The sequence below is a fragment of the Phyllostomus discolor genome, chromosome 8 (assembly GCF_004126475.2).
Source record: "Phyllostomus discolor isolate MPI-MPIP mPhyDis1 chromosome 8, mPhyDis1.pri.v3, whole genome shotgun sequence".
NCBI classification, from domain to species: domain Eukaryota; kingdom Metazoa; phylum Chordata; class Mammalia; order Chiroptera; family Phyllostomidae; genus Phyllostomus; species Phyllostomus discolor.
The window spans coordinates 54,750,955-54,772,107 of record NC_040910.2 but is presented as its reverse complement, the minus strand read 5'-3'; the positions used below and the strand labels follow the sequence as shown (position 1 = coordinate 54,772,107).

The 21,153-nt window shown below is 39.8% G+C and overlaps 1 protein-coding gene across 1 annotated transcript in view; it reads left to right on the top strand.

Annotated features, from left to right (window-relative positions):
* Nucleotides 1-21,153, top strand: part of EBF2 (EBF transcription factor 2) — a 190,529-nt gene that overhangs the window by 157,433 nt on the left and 11,943 nt on the right. The window contains exons 11-14 of the mRNA XM_028521678.2: nucleotides 8,818-8,906; nucleotides 15,993-16,058; nucleotides 16,139-16,316; nucleotides 18,105-18,290. Coding sequence (XP_028377479.1) covers nucleotides 8,818-8,906; nucleotides 15,993-16,058; nucleotides 16,139-16,316; nucleotides 18,105-18,290 — 519 coding nt within the window. The remainder of the gene's footprint in view (nucleotides 1-8,817; nucleotides 8,907-15,992; nucleotides 16,059-16,138; nucleotides 16,317-18,104; nucleotides 18,291-21,153) is intronic.

The following is a 21,153-nucleotide window of genomic DNA, read 5'->3' as shown; positions in this document are numbered from 1 at the left end:
GATATAGGGAGAAATTTTAATGTATCAAAGGATTAATTCAGCAGCCTACACCCATCTTCACTTCTCAAAGAAGGGTTTCACTGCACCAAGTAAATAATAGTCTAGAATCATATAATGCAAGAGCTTACACAGGTTAGAGGCCACTCAGCCCAGCCTTTCGTCTTTGCAAATAAATAAACCAAAGTCCCCCTGGCGCGAGGGGGCATCATTTGTCAGGGTCTGAACTGAGGAAGAGCCAGGCTGTGCTGGCTTTATCTCCATCACACTATCAAATTCTATGAAAAAATTTAACTTGGATCCTGGCAGGGTAACTCTGTTGGTTGGAGTATCATGCCAGGCACCAAAAGGTTGCAGGTTTGATTCCCAGTTGGGGCACATACCTAGGTTGCGTGTTCGATCCCTGCTGGGGCCACATATGGGAGGCAACTAATCAGTGTTGTTGTATCACACTGATGCTTCTCTCTCTCTTTCTCTTCTTCTCTCTCAAAAAATAAACATCGTTTGGTGAAGATTAAAAATAATTTAACTTGGGAACATTAAATGTTAATTGAATGTAGCCTTTGAATGTTGAACACATGAAGCATAGGGCAGAAGGCAGATTGGAGGAGGAAACTGGGAGGAAGCGGAGTGAGAGAGGAACCAACTCATAGCACAAAGAGGGCAGATGTCACAGAATCAACAAATAGGATCAAAGTTCCTTGAAGACACAGACACTGGGAGGGAGAAACGGAGTGGCAAAGTCCTAAGGTGGCATGAGGGCAGGAACAAATCTGTGGATCTCTAAATTCCCCCCCAAGCTAGGCTGTATTTTTAAGCCTTCCTGTCCTGACAACAGAGTGACCGTCTTTGACCAGAGTCACGTGGAGAGGTGCTCCTGACTCGCACTTTCTCCTCTGCTTGCATGTAAAAGTCCACCTTCTGATTTAGTGCATGTCTGGCAGTCAGAGATTTTAGCTTTCTTAGGCAGACTTTACCCGCATTGCTTTTTGTATGCTTAGCGAGACTAATTTAGAGTTGGGACTGGTGAGATCCTCTGGTTCCATGGGCAGAGTCTTTAGTAGATGGTGAGCTCTGTGCGCTGCTGATGAAAGTGGAGATCCTTTGCTGCAGGCAAGTGCACGTATGTGCAGACACACAGCTGGGCTCAGACCTCCTACCCTTTTATGGTCTCTTGATGGCCACCCACAAACCCCACCATGGTCCTAGGCTCCAACTGAAGGCTTGCTAGTAAGGAAAGCTGAACCCCTGGTGGTAGGGCCATTGAGCACTCAGATATTCCCTCACCCCATCAGCTTCATTGTCTCCTCCCAAACTTCTGCAAAGGAACTCCATTGGCCCTCAATGCGGCCATCTTGGTGGTCAGTATCCCTATTGGTGAAGGGTATGAACGACCTCCTGCCTGAAGTGTCAATGCTTTCCGGGGCCAGGGTGGATCAGAACTTAACAAAGAGTCTCCTTTCCGTGTTAGCCAGTGTTCCCTATAGTTTGGGGAAACAGAAGTGAAGACAAGAGCTGGAGTAAGCATTATCTGGTCCCTATACCTCCTCTTAAGGAAAGAAGAAAAAATCATATACAATTTATATAGCTCACCAGCCCTTTGGGAAAATTAATATTGAGTACCAGCCAGATTTTTATTTTTAAATAAGTGGTTCCCAGTAGATATTTTTAGTTAAAAACTATTTACTTATAAAAGAAACCCTTCACACATTGCTCATAGTTTACATCTATTTGTTGGGCCCAAGATAGGTAAGTATCCTCATATCTTATACATGCAATCAAATGAGAAATGACACATAAGATCCAGGCTCTCAGGAGAAATATTATGAAATCTCAAGGTATTGATGAAAGTGTTTCCAAGGCAGATCCAAATGGGATTTAGCTTCTGTGGCAGTTGAAATGTGTATTATTAAACTCCTTAAGCAAACCCGAATGACTCCCAGTGGAAGATTAAGACATTCTATGTATAGCAAAGACGAAATTCTCATGTCTGAGTTCTCTCTATTGAATTCCCCCTTGATTATCTTCTGCAATATTTAACTTCATGCCATGCCATAATTATTTAATAAAAGGTAAATATAAATTATATTTCAGTGGGGATATGACCTTTTACCTTAATGTTATGTTACTAAAGAAAGACATAGATAAATAGAGCCTATAGATCAAAGCGTACTTTTAATTTACTCTGTTTTTGCCTTGCCAACACTTCCCTGCGTCCCTGTCAGCCAAGGGGTTGGCAGGACCCCACAGCCCTCACACTCAGTGGGGTGGGAGAAGTTGTAAATTCACTCTGATGGTGGAGGTTAATGATCTGGTTGGTCCTCAGAGACAGTCTTGGTGCTGGTGTTGGGCACCTCAGTCACTAAGTGGAGTTTACTCGGCTGCCATCAGGCCTGGAGAGAGAGAACACCCAGGGAGGCAGGAAAGGGAGCTGGGATTCCAGATGAGGCTGAAACTGTAAGATGCAAAACAATTGGCCATTTGGGAAGTCAGTTTGGCACCGAAGTAAAATTCATTCAGTCCAACCTCAAGTGGAAGGATTAAATGACTTTTCCTCTTATGGTTTGGTGTTGACTAAACAGTTTTGGCTTGATGATTCTTACTTCAAAAGTGCACTTGACTAAATGAAATTGTGTGTGTGTGTACATGCACGTGGTTAGTCCCTGCTCATATAGATCACAGTGTGTTTACTGCCATCTTTCTCATATTGGGGGCTCACATAACCCACCCCATGGCTGATGCCTGTGAAATCTGGCTGCAGCCTGCCAAACCAAACCAAGCCAAACCAAACCTAACCAAAACCAAACCAACCAAGCCAAGCCAAGTCAAAGCAAACCTAACCAAAACCAAACCAACCAAACCAAGCCAAATTAAACCAAATCAAGCCAAACCAGACCAAACCAAACCAAGCCAAACTAAACTAAATCAAACCAAGCCAAGCCAAACCAAGTCAAACCAAACAAAACTGAACACTCAACCTAAGAAACAGGTGAGTATGTCTAAGCTACATATTCAGTTTAAAACATGAATTGCTGCCCCAGTGTGGCCAAGATCATTTTCTGTTTCTGACTTAGGTGGGCAGGGGGGAGGGGAGGGCCAGATAAACCTGACATTCCCTATGTCCTGGTGGCTCTCCATCTAATAGAATGGTGGGTACAAATGTGGGACCAGTGCTCTGAAACGGAAACCTTCAGCTCCATGCCACCTCTGCACTGGCCTGAGCCCACCTTTAGAGGATTTGCCTACCAGGGAGGAAGGACCAAGGAGGCAGGTGGAAAGTGGAGCTGTGGATGGTGGGCACCTGAGCTCCAGTGAGAGTGTGGGAACCAGCCTGGGAGTGGCCATGCAGGTGGGGAAGAAGGGGCCAGGGCAGTCACGGGGGCCTAGGGGGCCTGGTGGAGGTTAGATTTCCTACCCTGTGGGATAGTCCCTTACTATCAGCACATTGTGAGTGCACCCATATACATAATTTCCGCTTTCTCCATATAGGAAAATTGGCACCTTAGGTAATGAAATGGTGCGTATTTGAACAAAGACGAGGCAATGATTGATTTAGCACATTTTGTCACCAAGTCTGTTCGCCCTGCAGCACCCGGCAGCTGTTTGTGTTTGCTGATTGATACCAAATGGGGCCTTGTCCCATGGTGACAGAGAAGTCAGGCAGCTTCCTCTCTGCAGGGCTGGAGAGGAAGCCTGGGACCGGTGGGGGTGCAGGGAGTAGGTGACAGGAAGCAGAGGGTGGCACAACCACTTTCAACACTTTCTCGGCTCTTCACCAGCTCCCAGCCAGTAGCTGAGTACTGAGGTGGGGTAGTCTCTGGCCCTGGGGGCTGCTGGCACACCTGGCTGGGGCTGGGGACCACACCTCCAATTGTACAGCAGGGAAAGTTAAGAGCACAGGCCTTGAACTAGAGAAGCTGGGTACCGTGTCCACCTTCACTGCCTGGAACTGCATTTAAAATGGGGATAAAACCCATGCCATGGGGTTGTCAGGAGGATAAATGAGCTGGTGCATGTAAAAGGCTTAGCATAATGCCCCTAACAGGGTGAGCCTTTGGTAAATTCTAACTATGATAATAACAGTTTTCATTATTGAATATTACTGCTACTGGAAACCCTGTTATTAAGGAAAAAGTCTTCAGAAATTGCTATTATAATACTAAGTCGGAAAAATAAGTTTACAGAATGATTCTGATTATACACCCAGGTCTTCTTACACGAGTTTCTGGGTTAGATGGTACTGTGAGTGCAAACCCCACCACCAGAACACAGAGGAGGATATTTCCAAGAAAGCATAAAATTAAGAGAAGTCTAGTATTCATGTCTGAAGTCTGGCTGTTGTCATCAATATGCCAAGAATTTTGTGCGATCAATTTGGGGTGTGAGGCTGAGGTATGCTGACAGGGGTGTGAAACCAGACTTGTCCTTCCCCTCCTGGAAAGCAAGAGCAGGGCCGGGGAAAGATGGAGGAGACCTGGCAAAACCTCTAGGGCTCCTTTGTCCCCACCTCACAGAGTGAGACCAGGAGACACAAGCAGGAATTGGATCTTGACTGGAAAACAGGTTATTTAACAATCCATATTCAGAGAAGTTGTCATTTATGTGTAAGGAAGACGGGTAATCTCTTACATCAAGGGCTCAGACAGATTTCAACTCTTATTTTTACTGATATAAACTGACTGTGGGAGAAGTGAATCAATGAAGGATGCAAGAATGGAAAGGACTTTTGGGTGGTGGAGAAAGCACTTAAAGATAGAGTTCTAAATTATTGTTGATATGATGATAAAACTTAATGTAAATATGAAAACTAATGTCTAAAAGACACCAATCATTAAAAGTTTAATAACAGTAGCATCAGCTGATGATGATAAACCAGCATCAGCTGGTTTAATGAAAGGTAAGCAAAAATTTTTATAGATGGAGGGGCTCAACAGACTCGAGTAATTAGAAAAAATATAATACTTTTTAAGAACTCTTAATGTATTGCTTTAAATTAAAATAAGATGAGTCTTCCTAATCACTAGGGGGGAAATATATATGTAAAACTATTAGAAAGACAAGGATAATGTGGAAGGGTAAGTTTATTGTAGCAACTATGTATAAAATATATCAATAATATGATCAGAAAGATATATTAAACAATACATTTAAAGCATTACCCAGGAACACAGACAAGACTAATATGTATTAATTCACAAAATCCTTAATAAATTACAAAAGGCAGATATTCTGTAAGCCACATTTTAAAACCCAATGCAATTAATTACAACAAATAATGGACAATTTAACACCTAACTACCTAGAAATTTTAGGATATTCTCTTGGAAACAAAAGGAAGATAACTTTAGAAACATGGGCTATTCAGAAAGTTAGAACAAAGAGGTGGGCGAGAACCGTAAATACGAGATTCAAATTTTAAACAAATTATCATGCAGACCTGATGCTAAAACATTTAAAATGTTAATGACATGCATGATTTTCCCAGAAAAATACAAGTGGGGTTGAGATATAAAGAATGACTCCAAGGTTTTTGATTGGCAGTCTGATGGACAATTTACTGAAAACCAGGAGTATCTTGGGTGGGAGGAGCCCAGGGCCACCAGAGTGGAAGTTTCCAGTCAATAGTTGGAATAGATGAGGCTGAATCTCAGGCAAACTGTATGGCACATACCTCAAGGTTTGTGACCTTCAGCATGTGGCTTGATGTAGAAATCAAGGGGACACCCCTGGCAAGGTTGCTGCAGGAGGGTACAGCCACACAGAAGACAGTCTTGGCAACGACTGGAAGAGCTTCAGTGACGAGTTTGAAGAAGAGCTATGCTGCTGGCAGGCAGAGGAGCAGGGCTGGAGAGCTTGAGTGAGGCAGGCAGCGAGCATTCAGGACAGCCCACAGGCTGTTGCATTTCCAGCAAAAGTGTGTCAAGTGCTAACTGGAGTTTAAGATCAGAATGGAAAAGTTTCTCTTGGTTTGGCTAAAATGTTACTGGTGACCTTGGCAAGCTCAGTGTCACAGGGGTGCTTTCAAACTTTCAGTCAAGAGGTAATAGCCATGCTATATAAGTTTTTATAGAGAACAGGATTAAATATAGAAAACTTTTCAATGTATTTTTCAAAGCTGGTGTAAATGAAAATCAATCAGCAGTTGGATAGCACTACGCACACATCCCAGTCATTGATACACACACACAGGCTCCCAGCAATGGTGAGGCCAACCGGCCCTTGTTGACTGTTCCAGGCGCTGCTCTTGGAAATTTAATGGACTGAATCCTCACACCAGCAGTCTTAACAAAATATTAACAAACTGAATCCAGAAATATGCTATGTAAATTACATACCACACCCATGAATAAGTTTGTGAAATATTGGGAAATCTATGAAATGCAGTATAAACTGGTGAAAGGAGAAAATTCATATCATAATTTTCTGAAATTCTGACAAGTTCTGATAAAAATCCCTTAACAAAGCCTGATAACTAATATCTGTCTCAACTAGCCAACACCACATTTGTTGATGAAATCTTAGTGTCTTTTAGAGGAGAGCAAGCAAAATATCCACTAACATCCTCAGTTTTAGATACTGTTGGGAGAGTTTTAGCCAACACAAGAGTGGAATTAAGAGAGTTAAATGGGATTAATATACTCATTGAAAGGAGACAAATGGCCATTGCATGCAAATGCTATTAATGTACAAGCTTAAGAATGGACCCCCAAAATAGAGACATCTGCCCGGGGTTTGGTTGCAACGTAACAGGTAGCTGCAATTGGTTAAATCTTCTACGTGCCAAGAACTGTGCTGAGGTGTTACAGAAATTGTTTCATTTAATTTTGAAGGCCAACTCATGAGATGCATTTTAAACAAGAGCTCTCAAATTAATGGTGGAGCTGGAATTCAAACCCAAGATCTACTTGACTCTAAAGCTAATTCTCTTAGTGACTACTCCACATATTGCCACATACAGTCTGCACAGACACATAAAAACCTAAAGTGTTTCTAGGGGCCAGAAAAATGCTTAGAAAATGTGATGAGAGGGTGATCATATTCACAATAAAAACAACAAAAAGTCAAATATGTAGCAAAAAATAAAAATGAACAACAAAAAACTTATTACCTATTCAATTAGTAGTGCATTTTACCGGTGGATCTAAAGAAGAATTCATACGTGTGTGAATATGTATACATTGTGTGTGTGCTGACAAGATTTGGAGTTGGGATGGCCTATGGTCTTTCTACATGTAGTTCTTACTGACAAATTGGGATATAATATAGTGGCAGTGTTAAAAATAATAGTGTTTTTATAAGTAAAAAGAAAAAGATTAATTTCCAATGGAAAAGAGAGCAGAAACTATTAATAAGTAGTTCATAAGGAAGAAATTAAAATCATTGCCAAATACAAGAAAAAAATTTCAACCTCACTGACAAAGAAATAAATGTAAGTTAAAATGATGACATATATGCTGACTGGTGTGACTCAGTGGGTTGGGTGTCCTCCCACAACTGAAAACCAGCCCACTGATTCAATTCCCGGTCAGGGCACATGCCTGGGTTGTGGGCCAGGTCCCAGTTGGGGGCAGGAGAGAGGTAACCGATTGATATTTCTCTCCCTCTCCTTCTTTCTCCCTTCCCCTCTCTTTAAGAATAAGTAAAATCTTTTAAAAAATGATGACAAATATTGCTGAAGGGAGTATAAATTTGTACATTCTTCTGAGGACTAATTAACAGTGGGTGTGAAAGACCTTAATATAATCATAGTTTCTAGTCAAGTAATTCTAATTCTTGAAATTTTCCAATCGAAATAATTAAAGTTGTGTGGGGAGAATAATTATTGCTCTGATTTTTATAATAGCAAGAAATTGGGATCACATCAAATGCAAAACATCAGAAAACTATTTAAGTAAATTATAGACCATGGAGTAGGAAAATATGCAGGGGTTTTAAATAATATTATAAAAGGAGATTTAATAACCCAGGGAAAGTTTGATATATTGTTATACCACAAATTTAAAAAGTAACAGAACGGAGGAAGAACGAGAGAGGATAAAGGAATCTGCTTCAAAAATTTCTATTTAGTAGAGTAGAAATGCTGAGCTATGTCACTTGTTCACTCACTCACTCACATACGTTGCTGACACCAAGTGCTCGCTGCAGGCCAGGCACTGTCTGCAACAGTGAGAATGCAGTGGTGAAGCGAAACAAGTATGGAATTTGCTCCTATGGAATTGGCAGTATATGGTGGAGCCTGACATTAAACAAATGTGCATGTAACAAAATATAATTGAACATTCTGAAAGTGTATTATGCATAAGAACGGGGTTTAATGAGAACAAACCCATGGAAGGTGTGTGTGTGTGTGTGTGTGTGTGTACACATATATGTCAATATTTAAGAGCAAAATTAAGAAAAAGTCATATTTAGAGAAGAACTGGTAGGTGATAAAAGCATACCTACCTGGGAAAGAAAAGAGGTGAGGGAGGAAAAATAAAGTGAAGGTAGTTTGTTGTCTTCAGAAACTGGAGAATGTTTAATTGTATATTTCTGATTATGTTAGACTGAGCAGAGAATTACAAGTGGGTGCACTTAAGGCAGAAATGATAAAATAATTGTAATAATTCTGAAATTTTGGAATATCATTCTAATAGAAAAACATTAAATTATTATTAACTCCAAAGTTATGTGTGAAGTAACCAATGTCAATAGCAAAAATCTTTAACTGGTTCTTAGATGGCTAATAGCAGAACCTTCCTGTTTCCTATGGAGGACTTAATTAGAAGTTTTGCTTTATGGTCAGGATACATGCTCAAAAAGAGGACTTTTATTTTTCAGCATTAAATGAACCCACCATAGACTACGGCTTCCAGAGGCTGCAGAAAGTCATCCCCAGGCATCCTGGAGACCCTGAGAGATTAGCTAAGGTAAAACACTTTGGAAATTGACACATGGAAACCTTCTTATAGGATTGCAGCAAATTTAGATAAATCTAGCAACTTAAATCCCTCTAAAATTAAAGTAGGTCTTGAAATTTGGCTAAGCTTTAAAGATGCACATAAAATATTTACTAACTATGAAATATGCTATGATTAATCTTTAAGGATCTATGAAACCTGAAAATTTAGCCCTATAAAAGAGATACACTATGAGCTTATAGAACACTGACAAATTGATGAAAATAAATAACTGTATAATTGCTTAAAAGTGTAATTTCTCACTCCTTTGTATTTAAATATAATTGTATTTGCCCATAATTGTAAGAACACATTAATCCACAATCAAGTATTCATTGAGGACCTACTATGTATACAGGCATTTAATGAAATGGAAATCTATAATCTATATAGATTCCACCTCCATCTATAAGATTCTACCTCCATCTATAATTTCTATGAAATGCATCACTTTTAAATGAACTTGCTTGTGAAAATTATATCATAAATCTAACCTTTATTTTAGCTTTTAAAAAATATATCAATTTGTTAGGTATTCAATTAATTGGGAATTAATAAATTTTAACATTTATATTTACATGTTAAGTACACACATTATAATGAGCTATGTTCTGTTTTCTGTACTGTGAGTAAAATTTAAGTACCATAGTTGCTTCTCCATCACACCTTTATTTTCCACTTGGAAAACTCCCAGCCCCACTATTAAATTAGATGCTATCTGGAAAGTAGGTTAATAGCAATTTAAAAGGCTATTAAAAACAGGAGGTGGAAAAGACAAAATGAGAGGAAAGGGATTACTAAATACTAATTCTCTCTGGTTAAAGTGAACAGAGGGAAATATTATTGAAAGAATTCATCTTTATGAGAATAAAAGTTTGCAGAAGGCATTGCCAAGTTAATTTCAGTACTATGGACAACTCCTTGGCAAGTGTCTAAACACAGGCCAATCAATCATTTTAAGAATACTTGGTTGAGAGATCCAACCAAGTAGTAGTAAGTGGAAGCTACACTAACCTCCTCCCAGGACCAATCTGGAATTACAACTACATTGTAGAGAAAGCATCCTGAATAACCAACTGAGCACTAGCTGGAAAGAAGCCTTATAACCATGGAGAGACAGAAGAAACCACTTCACCACAATGTGACTGGTAGGGAGTGTGAAGGAGGCACATGAGAGCTAGCTGGGCTCCCATGGGTGGCAGTTGAAGTGCTGGAGGGATATTTCAGTGGCTGGGGGGTTTCTCCCTGAGAAGTGGGGATTCTAAATCCCAGCCTAGGCCTACAGCACCAGAGCCAGAAAGGAACCCAGATAATATTGAGCAGCAGGGTTTCTGTCTGCTATGGAGAGGTGCCTGGAGATGCAGAGAGCTTCTTAAAGGACCAATGCACAGAAGTTCCTTTGCAGCCACTTATCCAGGGTTCCAGCAGAGGGAGGGCAGAGTGGACTGGAGAAGTTTGAGGAGAGCCTGAGTCTGATGGCTGTGGGGAGAGAACTGAAATAACAGCTGCTAGGATCCCTGTGCTGAACCATCCCCCATATTGCAGAAGCTACCTTTCTAAGGCAGAGCACTCCCCTCCAAGTGGCATCAGCCTGAGAGGAAACAATACCCATGCCCTCAGGAATTACTCTACCCCACCCCATAGAACTTAAGCCAGGCTGCTGCTTATAGATTGATTAGTTTAACAACTGATTGGTTTAACTAAGGCAGAAAATACAAAGAAGCAGCCAAAGTGGGAAGGCAAAGAAACAGACCCCAAATGAAAGAAGAAGAGAATTCTCAGGAAGAAGAACTAGATAAAATGGAGGCAAACAATTTATCAGATAGAGAGTTTAGAGTAATGATTATAAGGATACTCAAAAGCATGAAAAAAGACATAGAAACCATAGAAAAGGACCAGTCAGAAATAAAGAATGCAATATCTGGAATAAATAATGCACTGGAAGGAATAAACTGTAGGTTAGATGAAGCAGAGGATTGCATCAGTGATTTGGAAGACAAAGTAGAAAAAAAAACCCACCCAGGCAGAACAGCAAAAAGAAGAAAGAATTTTTTTTAAATTAGGAAAGCTTAAGAAACATTTTGGACAACATGAGGCAGAACAACATTCGCATCATGGGAATACCAGAAGGAGAAGAGACAAAGCAAGGGATCGAGAACTTTTTGAAGAAATAATGACCAGAAACTTCCCTAATTTGGTGAATGAAAAAGACACACAATTCCAGGAAGCTCAGAGTATACCAAATAAGGTAGACCCAAAAAGGCCTACATGGAGACACCATACATCATAATTAAAATAGCAAGGCTTAATGACAAGAGAGAATCCTAAGAGCTGCAAGAGAAAAGCAGGTAGTTACCTACTAGGGAGCACCAATTAGGCTGGCATCTGGTTACTCAATGGAAACATTTCAGGCCAGAAGAGAGTGGTATGAAATATTCAAGGTGGTAAACAGCAAGGACCTATGACCAAGGCTATTTTACCTAGCAAAGCTATTATTTAAAATCGAAAGAGAAATAAGGAGCTTCTCAGACAAGAAAAGCTAAAGGGGTTTGTTAACACCAAACTAATAGTGCAACAAATGCTAAAGGGCTTGCTTTAAGAATAATGATAAGAAGGGAAAGAAAAAAATAGAAGAAAACAGTCTAACAATAAAATGGCAGTATATATATATCTATCAATAATCACCTTAAATGTAAATGACTTAAATGCTCCAACCAAAAGACAGAGGGTACCTGAATGGATAAGAAAACAAGACCCATATATATATGCCATCTCCAGGAGACCCATCTCAGATTGAAAGATACACACAGACTAAAAGTGAAAGAATAGAAAAAGATGTTCCATACAAATGAGGAAAAAAAATTGGAGTAGCCATTATATCTGACAAAATAGACTTTAAAACCAAGACTATAGTAAGAGACAAAGAAAGACACTACATAGTAATAAAGGGCACTACACTGTTATACAGCAAGGGGATATAACCCGTAGTAAACCTTTATGCACCCAACGTTTATGCATCTAAATAAGTAAAGCAAATCTTGATGGACATACAGGGAAAGAGTTACAGAAATACAGTCATAGTTGGGGATTTTAACATCCCATTAACTTCAATGGATAGATCTTCCAGGCAGAAAATCAATGAGACAGTGGCCTTAAATGACACACTAGATCAAATAGATTCAATTTATATCTTCAGAGAATTTCACCCCAAAGCAGCAGAATATACATGCTTTTCAACTGCACATGGAATGTTTTCTAGGAAAGACCACATGTTAGGACACAAAACAAGTCTCAATAAATTTAAGAAGATTGAAATCATATCAAGCATCTTTTCTGACCATGATGCTATGAAACTACGAATCAATCAGAAGAAGAACACTGAAAAATATGCAAAGACATGAAAGCTAAATAACATGTTATAAAACAATGAATAGGTCAACAATGAGATCAAGGAAGAACTCAGAAGACACCTTGAAACAAATGAAAATGAGGACACAACCATCCAAAATCTGTAGGACACAGGGAAAGCAATCCTAAGAGGAAAATTGATAGCATTACAGGCCTATCTCAAAAAGAAAAAAAAAAAAAAAAAAGAAAAAGCTCAAATAAAATAAATCTAACTTCACATCTAAACGAACTTGAAAAAGAACAACAAACAAAGCCCAAAGTAAGTAGAAGATAGGAAATAATAAAGATAAGAGCAGAAATAAATGAAAGAGAGTCTAAAAAGATCAATGAATCCAAGAGCTGGTTCTTTGAAAAGATAAACAAGATTGACAACCTTTAACCAAACTCATCAAGAAAAAAGAAAAAGAACCCAAATAAATGAAATCAGAAATGAAAGAAGAGAAATAACAACTTATGCCAAAAAATACAAAGGATTGTAAGAAAATATCATGAACAACTACATGCCAAAAAACTGGACAACTTGGATGAAATAGGTAAATTTCTAGAAACATACAATCTTCCAAAATTAAATCAAGAAGAATCAGGAAGAACCTGAATAAACAGATTACACCTAGTGAAATTGAAGTAGTAAGCAAAAAACTCCCAAGAAAAAAAAGCCCTGGACCTGATGGCTTCAGAGGTGAATTTTATCAAACACTCTGAGAAGAACTGACACCTCTGCTTCTCAAATTATTTCATAAGACTCAAGAGAAGGGGAGGCTCCCGAACTCATTTTATGAGGCCAGCATTATCCTAATTCTAGAACCAGATAAAGATACTGCAAAAAAGGAAAATTATAGGCCAATATCTCTGACGAACATAGATGCTAAACCCTGAACAAAAGATTAGCAAACTGAATACAGCAACGCACCAAAAAGATCATACACCATGATCAAGTGGGATTTATTCTGGGGATGCAAGTTTAGTACAATATTTGCAAATCAATATTTGTGATTCACCACATAAACAAAATGAAGGATAAAGACCACATGATCATATCAATAGATGCAGAAAAAGCATTTGATAAAATCCAGCATCCATTTATGATAAAAAAACTTTCAGCAAAGTGGGAATGAAGGGAACATATCTAAATGAAATAAAGGCCATATATGACAAACCCACTGCCAGCATCATACTCAACAGGCAAAAACTACAAGTGCTCCCTTTAAGATTAGGAAAAAGACAGGGATGTCCACTTTCACCTCTCTTACTCAATATCGTACTGGAAGTCCTAGCCACAGCAATCAAACAATGAGAAGAAATTAAAGGCATCCAAATTGGAAAGGAAGTAGTAAAACTGTCTTTATTTGCAAATGACATGATTCTGTACCTAGAGAACCCCAAAGATTCTACCAAGAAACTACTAAAACAGATAAATGAATTTAGCAAAGTAGCAGAATACAAAATCAATATCCAGAAATCAGTTGCATTTTCATATGCCAATAACAAACTAACAGAGAGAGAAGTAAAAAAAAATCCCATTCATAATTGCTCCAAAAAGAATAAAATACCTAGGAATAAACCTAATTAGGATATAAAAGATCTATACTCAGAAAATTATAAGACACTGAAGAAAGAAATTAAAGAAGATACAAATATGTGGAAGCATATACTGTGTTCATGGATAAGAAGAATTAACATCATTAAAATGTCCATACTACCCAAAGCAATCTATAGTTTCAATGTAATTCCTATCAAGATTCCAAGGACATCTTTCACAGAACTAGAACAAATATTTCAAAAATGTATATAAAACCACAAAAGGCCACACATAGCAACAGTGATCCTGAGATAGAAGAATAAAATTGGAGTAATCAAAATACCTAATATGAAAGTATATTATTAGGTGATAGTAATCAAAACAGCATGGTATTGGTATAAAAACAGACACATAGAGCAGAACAGAATAGAGCCCAGAAATAAAACCACACCTTTATAGTCAATTAATATTTGACAGAGGAAGCAAGCACACATACAATGGACTAAAGATAGTTTATTCAATAAATGGTGTTGGGAAAATTGGACAGATACATGCAGAAAATGAAATTAGAATGCCTTCTTACACCCACACCAGAATAAATTCAAAATGGATCTCAGACTTACATATTAGACCTGAAACCATAAAAATCCTAGGAAAAAAACATAGGCAGCAATATCTCAGACATCGCTTACAGAAATTTTTTATCAGCTATATCTGCCCAGGCAAGGGAAACAAAAGAAAAGATAAACACATGGAATAATATCACACCAAAAAGTTTTTACACCAAAAAGGAAACCATCAACAAAATAAAAAGACAATCCACAGGATGGGAGAACATATTTGTTGATACATCTGATAAGGGGTTAATATCCAAAATTTACAAAGTACTTGCAAAGCTCAACACCAACAAACAAACAAACAACCCAATTAAAAAAATGGGCAAAGGACCTGAATAGATGTTTCTCCAAAGAAGACATATAGATGGCCAATAGATATGAAAAGATGCTCAACATCACTAATCATCAGAGAAATGCAAATAAAATCCACAATGAGATACCATCTCACACCTGTCAGAATGGCTATCACTAATAAATCAACAAACAACAAGAGCTAGTGAGAATGTGGAGAAAATCCCTTTTCTCCACAGTCCCCTTGTGCACTGTTGGTGGGAATGCAGAGTAGTGCATCCACTGTGGAAAGCAGTTTGGAGATACTTCAAAAAATTGAAAATGGATCTGCATTTTGATCCAGCAATCCCACTTCTGGGAATACATCCAAAGGAACCCAAAACACTAATATGAAAGAACATAATCACCCCTGTTTCATTGCAGTGTTATTTACAATCACCAAGATATAGAAGCAGCCCAAGTGTCCATCAATAGATGAGTGGATAAAACAACTATGGGACATTAACACTATGGAATACTAATTGGCCATAAAAAGAAGCAAATTTTACCCTTTGTGACCAGATGGATCGACCTGAAGAACATTATGCTAAGTGAAATAAGCCAGTCAGAGAAAGACAAATACCATATGATTTCACTCATATGTGGAATCAAATGATCTAACAAGGAAAATGGGGACAGACTCATCAATGAAGAGCAGGATGGCAGCTTTGGTGGGGTTTGTTAGGGAGTAGAGGGATTGAGCTAAAAGGAGAAAGGACTCATAGACATGGACAACAGTGTGGTGATTGTTGGGGGGAGGGGATATAAGAGGACTAAAAGGTAATGTTAAAAAATACAATAAAGATTAAAAGAAAAAAACAATACTTGGTTGATTAGAGTACCAGATCGTTCAATGGAATGATCTGAAAGTGGGTCTTAATAAAACTCTTGTGGCATTATTCATTTTAACCAGCTCCACCCTTGATTTACTTTTTTTTTTTTGGCAGCATCAGCATTTATGGATCCATTTTATCTAGGTTAATTCCATGTAGAGACATATTTATAGAGAGATTTATATATATGGGTATATTTTACCTCTTGAGCCATATATAGGACTTCTTGGCTAGTTCTTACATTTTAGGGGGATGCCTGGACATTTTATTTTTATACATAATTTTCCTTTTCGATTGCCATCTGGGGCTTTACTTTTGCTTATACCCCACTCTTTGTCTTCTTTTCCAGGAAATGCTGCTGAAAAGAGCCGCAGATTTGGTGGAGGCCCTGTATGGCACACCACACAATAACCAGGTTAGGCACTTACATCTCAGACTCCGTTGAATTTGTCTCCTTATGCTGGGTCTGATGCTCACCTCACTGCTGTTTTGTAGGACATCATTTTGAAGCGAGCCGCAGATATTGCTGAAGCCCTCTACAGTGTCCCCAGGAACCCCAGCCAGATCCCGGCTCTCTCCAGCTCTCCAGCTCACAGTGGCATGATGGGCATCAATTCTTATGGCAGCCAGCTTGGGGTCAGCATCTCAGAGTCAACCCAGGGAAATAATCAAGGTACGGCCTTCATCAGGGTCAAAACTCAAACAGCTGAGACATTGAAAAGGTTGGCTCTGCTGGAGTGGAAAGAGTTAAAGCTCAATTCATGTACCATCAAAAGAGTGTGTCCTCAGATAAGCAGTGCAGGCACGTACTATTGGGTTATCTTGACATTAGAGCCAGTGTATTATTATCAGATTTTGAGTTATTGATGTACCAGGTAAAATACCTGGAAAATACCAGGCAAAATACCTTCAACTAGAAATATGGAAGAACCAGATTGACTATATTGATTTTAGAAGGGTTAGGCTTACTGAAACTAGATTTACAGGTATTATTTGAGTAAAATTTATACTTCTGCTGTTGTGATCATCAGATTGAATAACAGAAAGAAGCTGAGCCATTGCCATTATTGTTTATTATACCCAACTCTCTCTTCCTAGTAGCCAAGGGTACATGGCTTGGTTTTATTTGGTAACTTCTTTTTGTGTATTACCCCACATACGATATATAGCAACAAGTTTATGTAGTTAACTGTGCTTTTACATGCAAAGTATATTGTGTAAATATTTTTGTCGAGGTTGATTTTATTAAGGTATTAAATTTATCATGAATCATTTTTTAGAAGTAAATATTCTTAATGTCCCTAACCTGAGATGGTGTTATTTCTGATTCCATTCATTCACTGGATGGAAACTCCTCATTCTCATGCCAGGGTGATTTTTTTATGGTTATTTATTATTTATTTTTAGAGAGAAGGGGAAGGGAGGGAGAAAGAGCAGGAGAGATGCATTGGTCGGTTGCCTCTCACACACCCCCAACAGGGGACCTGGCCTGCAAAGCAGGCATGTGCCCTCACTGGGAATCAGCCCCTGACCTTTTTGTTTGCAGGCTGGTGCTCAATCCAGTGGGCCACACCGCTGAGGGCCAAGGGTGGTTTCTTACAAATGGGTGGGTGGGATATATTACTTTTTTAAAGATTTGGGTTATACTCTAAATAGAGTATATTTAGAGACACTGTACCCAAAGAGGGTTATTTCAGGATAGATTAGGTGATGTCCCTGTGCCAGAGGTTCAGAAGTATGGGGAGGACTCATTGTCCCTTTCCCCATCCCACTTTCAGGTTGGATTCACCCCAACTCAATTACTGATGCTTCCAAGTCTGGTCAAGGAACAGCACATTCAAATGAACTTAACACTTTTTGAATGAAATGTCCCTCGCCCCTACCCAGGGGTGGTTGCTAACATTTCCCAAGCCCCCGCAGAATAGCAGTGGCCCTGGAGATGCTAGCAGAATGCCTTTTGCCCACTGCTCCAGGAAAGATGCTAGGGTGTGTTCATTTGGGAAGTACTAGGTTAGCAAAGTTAAACCGGAGTAGTTATTCTAGACCCTTTATATGCTAATCTTCAAGGAATGGTTGCAGTATGCAACATCCGCCACAGTTTGACCATACGATGCTTTTCTCAATGATACCTGTTAATCTCTCATGGGGCTCTAGTGCCCTATGAAATACGATTTGGGAGATGTCACTGTGCATTCATTCCTCCGCATGAGTTGGCAAGGTTGACTGCAAATGCAAAACAAGAGGAAAGAGGGACTCTGAAGGACAAGGCCTTGTGTAGGATGGGAAAGGGAAGGGAAAGGAAGGGAAAGTATAAAAGGACAAAGGCAAAATGCAGACTTTCCCCCGCCCAGGAACGGCTTGGTGGCGCATTGGGTTCTGGCGCTGGGTGGATCTGTGCTGCGGCCTTTGCTTTGCAGGGCACGCGCGCAGGCCCACCTACCCGGTTTCCTCTGTCATCCAGGATACATCCGCAACACTAGCAGCATCTCTCCTCGGGGCTACTCGTCCAGCTCCACCCCTCAGCAGTCCAATTACAGCACCTCCAGTAACAGTATGAATGGCTACAGCAACGTCCCCATGGCTAACCTGGGCGTTCCGGGATCACCGGGATTCCTCAACGGCTCCCCGACAGGCTCCCCATACGGAAGTAAGTGCCCTGCCAGTGCCCGCCTCTCCCCTGTCTCTCTGTCCCTGGGTTTTCCTCTTCCGAGCAAGAGTTGCCATCCTACATCTTAACTGACTCGCGCAAGAAGAACCCAATTTGCTGATGAAATGTCCTTCCTGCTTTTTGTTCCTTCCTCCTGGCTGGACTTGGGCGCCTCTGGCTCCTCAAAGCCTTCTGGGGGAGAGGAAAGGGATGGAACTCTCCCTTTTTTACAGAGAAAGAGCCACTATGGCTTGCGTAGCTGGGAGAAATTCAGATCCCAGTTCAGTTCTGATGGACACCCTTCACTATGCACTTTCAAATGTGATGTTTCAGTCACTCCTCATGAGGACTTTCTGAGGTCAGGATGATTATCATGCGGCTGTAGGTGAGGAGGTTTGGGTGGACTGCAGGTCACTGACTTAGCTGAGACTCCACAGCTAGAATAGAGCAGGGCAGTCTTTTGGCCGCAGAATTTACAGGGTCTCATTGCTCTGGGCATCACACCAGGCTCCCCTCTCACTCTCTTACATGGTTCTGTCCTCCTCCTGAAGCAGCGGTTTTCAGCCTTTCCCTCTTGCGGCACACATAAACTAATTGCTCAATTCTGTGGCACACCAAAAGCATACTATATTTTTGCTGATCTGACAAAAAATAGGTATAATTTTGATTCATTCACACCAAATGGCTATTGTTGTGTTGGCTTATTGTAATTTTTTAATTTGACAATCTAAGGGAAAAGAGGTCTGTGCCCCTGACTTGGATGAGTAGGGGCGTGAGTCAGGGATTGCATGTGTTAAAATTCTTGTGGCACACCAGGTGCAAATCACTGGCCTAAAGAGATGGAACTTGAGTGTGTGTGAAAGTGTGATACATGGGGACAAAACCCCCTTTTTAAAAAAAATTTAAGTGTAGTTGGTATACAATATATTATTACTTTCAGGTGTACAGTATTTATATACCTTACAATGTGATCACCACACTGAGTCTATGACATGGATATAATATTACTAATTATTATTATCATCATTTCCCCTCTAAGATATTAATTACTATTAAATCACTCAAGGATTCATAGCCAATAAATAGTAAAAATTGTACTAGAACACATCATCAGATTCAAGATGCCATGTTTTTAAATTATTCAGTAATGTAAGAAATATTTTGTATGTTTATAATACATTATTAGAGTGAAACATATAAAATGATCTATTTTGATTTTCAAAATGGTCATTTCCCATGCTCAAGCATACTTTTATGAGTAAAATATGTATATGAGGTTGAACCATATGAAATTGTCATTTTTGTAGATCAAAAACTGTCAATATAATAATATAGTGTGTAGTTCGGTGATGGGGAGGGAGAGAGAAAAGAGAGAGGGAGCAGTGGGTATGCTGGGGAGAGACTAGGGAAGGGGAGGAAGAGGGAGAGGATAGGTAGATGGTATGCAGACAGACAGACAGATAATGAATAAAATGAAAATATCCACTGGGTGTTAATTGCTTGATGTTTCTTACCAATAATTCATTTGGTAGGAGGAACCCTTCCCACCCCAGCAAGTGACACCTCCCTATCTTGATCACTCAATGCCACTGCCACAGGAACATAGTAACACCCCAATCTTCAAAGCAAACAAGACAGCATACACAGGACAGGAAAAGGAGGGCTCCATGCACACAGGGGAGGGTAACCCTGCTGAGCACCTCCTCCTAGCTCCTGCTGGCTTTGTGTGATCTGTGCACCCCCGTTTTCTGAGGAGGCTCTGAAGGAGCTGTGCTCTGACAGTGGGATTCCAAACAGTGCACTCGTTACAATAAAATCCTCTACTGCCAACATACTGAATACCCTGTGGAGCTCTTGCCAATAGTACCTGACTTGTATTTCTAACCAGCTAAGTTTAACTCTTCTAGGAAATACAAAAACAAAACAAAACAAAACAAAACAAAAAGCAAATAGTAAAATAAAACAGCCCAAAGGAAAGCATTTCATCTGTTCAGTTGCTTTTGCCTAAAAACACAATTCTGTGATTTTTTTCATTCTATTTTTTGAACTAAAACATTAGCCTGATGTGGCCGGGCCATGCCATGGAGCAGTCACTTGCCAGAGACATTAAAAGAAATACAGCCAAGCCTTTCCGTCAAATTGACTTGCATTAGATACTGGCCAATGCAGAGTATCGCTCTGCATCTTTACTGCTTTTGCTCTTACACCACTTCAAAAATGGCCAAACAGATGTTTTTTCAATTTCACATACAAACTTCACTTCCTGGCGGTAGCAGTGTGTGCCAAGTTCCAGCTCAGTGCACATTTTTATGGCTGAATTCTGAACCCCTGACAATAGGGGGTTATAATGAAATGCTGACAGACCCCTGAGTGCCAGCAAATGCAATGGCTCAATGCAAAAGAGGATGTGTACCTGGTGAGGTCCAGCTGGGCCCAAGCTGGATGACCAATTCTTATAAGAAGTGAAGTGGTTTTGCCTGAACTCCCATGTTCACAGAGATGTCTGGGCTAGATGTGCTGGCCTTTACTTTGGTCTCTATCTATAGAGAGCCATGTCCAGAGAGATTTTCATATGTGAGTATGTGTGATTAACTTTCCCCAAATGGTGCACGCTACTGCCCCCAAAGATGGCCTGCAACACCCAGGGACCACCTCTTCCAATGTGGAATAACCACCAAGCAAATCCAAAATTTTTGGAACAAAATCCACAAGACAGAAATCCAACCTGTCCTCAGGGACTCCTAACTTTATACACATAGTCTTAGACTGTGCCCCGGGCCTCAGTATTTTTATATTTTCGAAAGTAAATACCAAGACATTTTTCTATTGTAGATTACTGAGTGATTACTATAGACAATTTAGA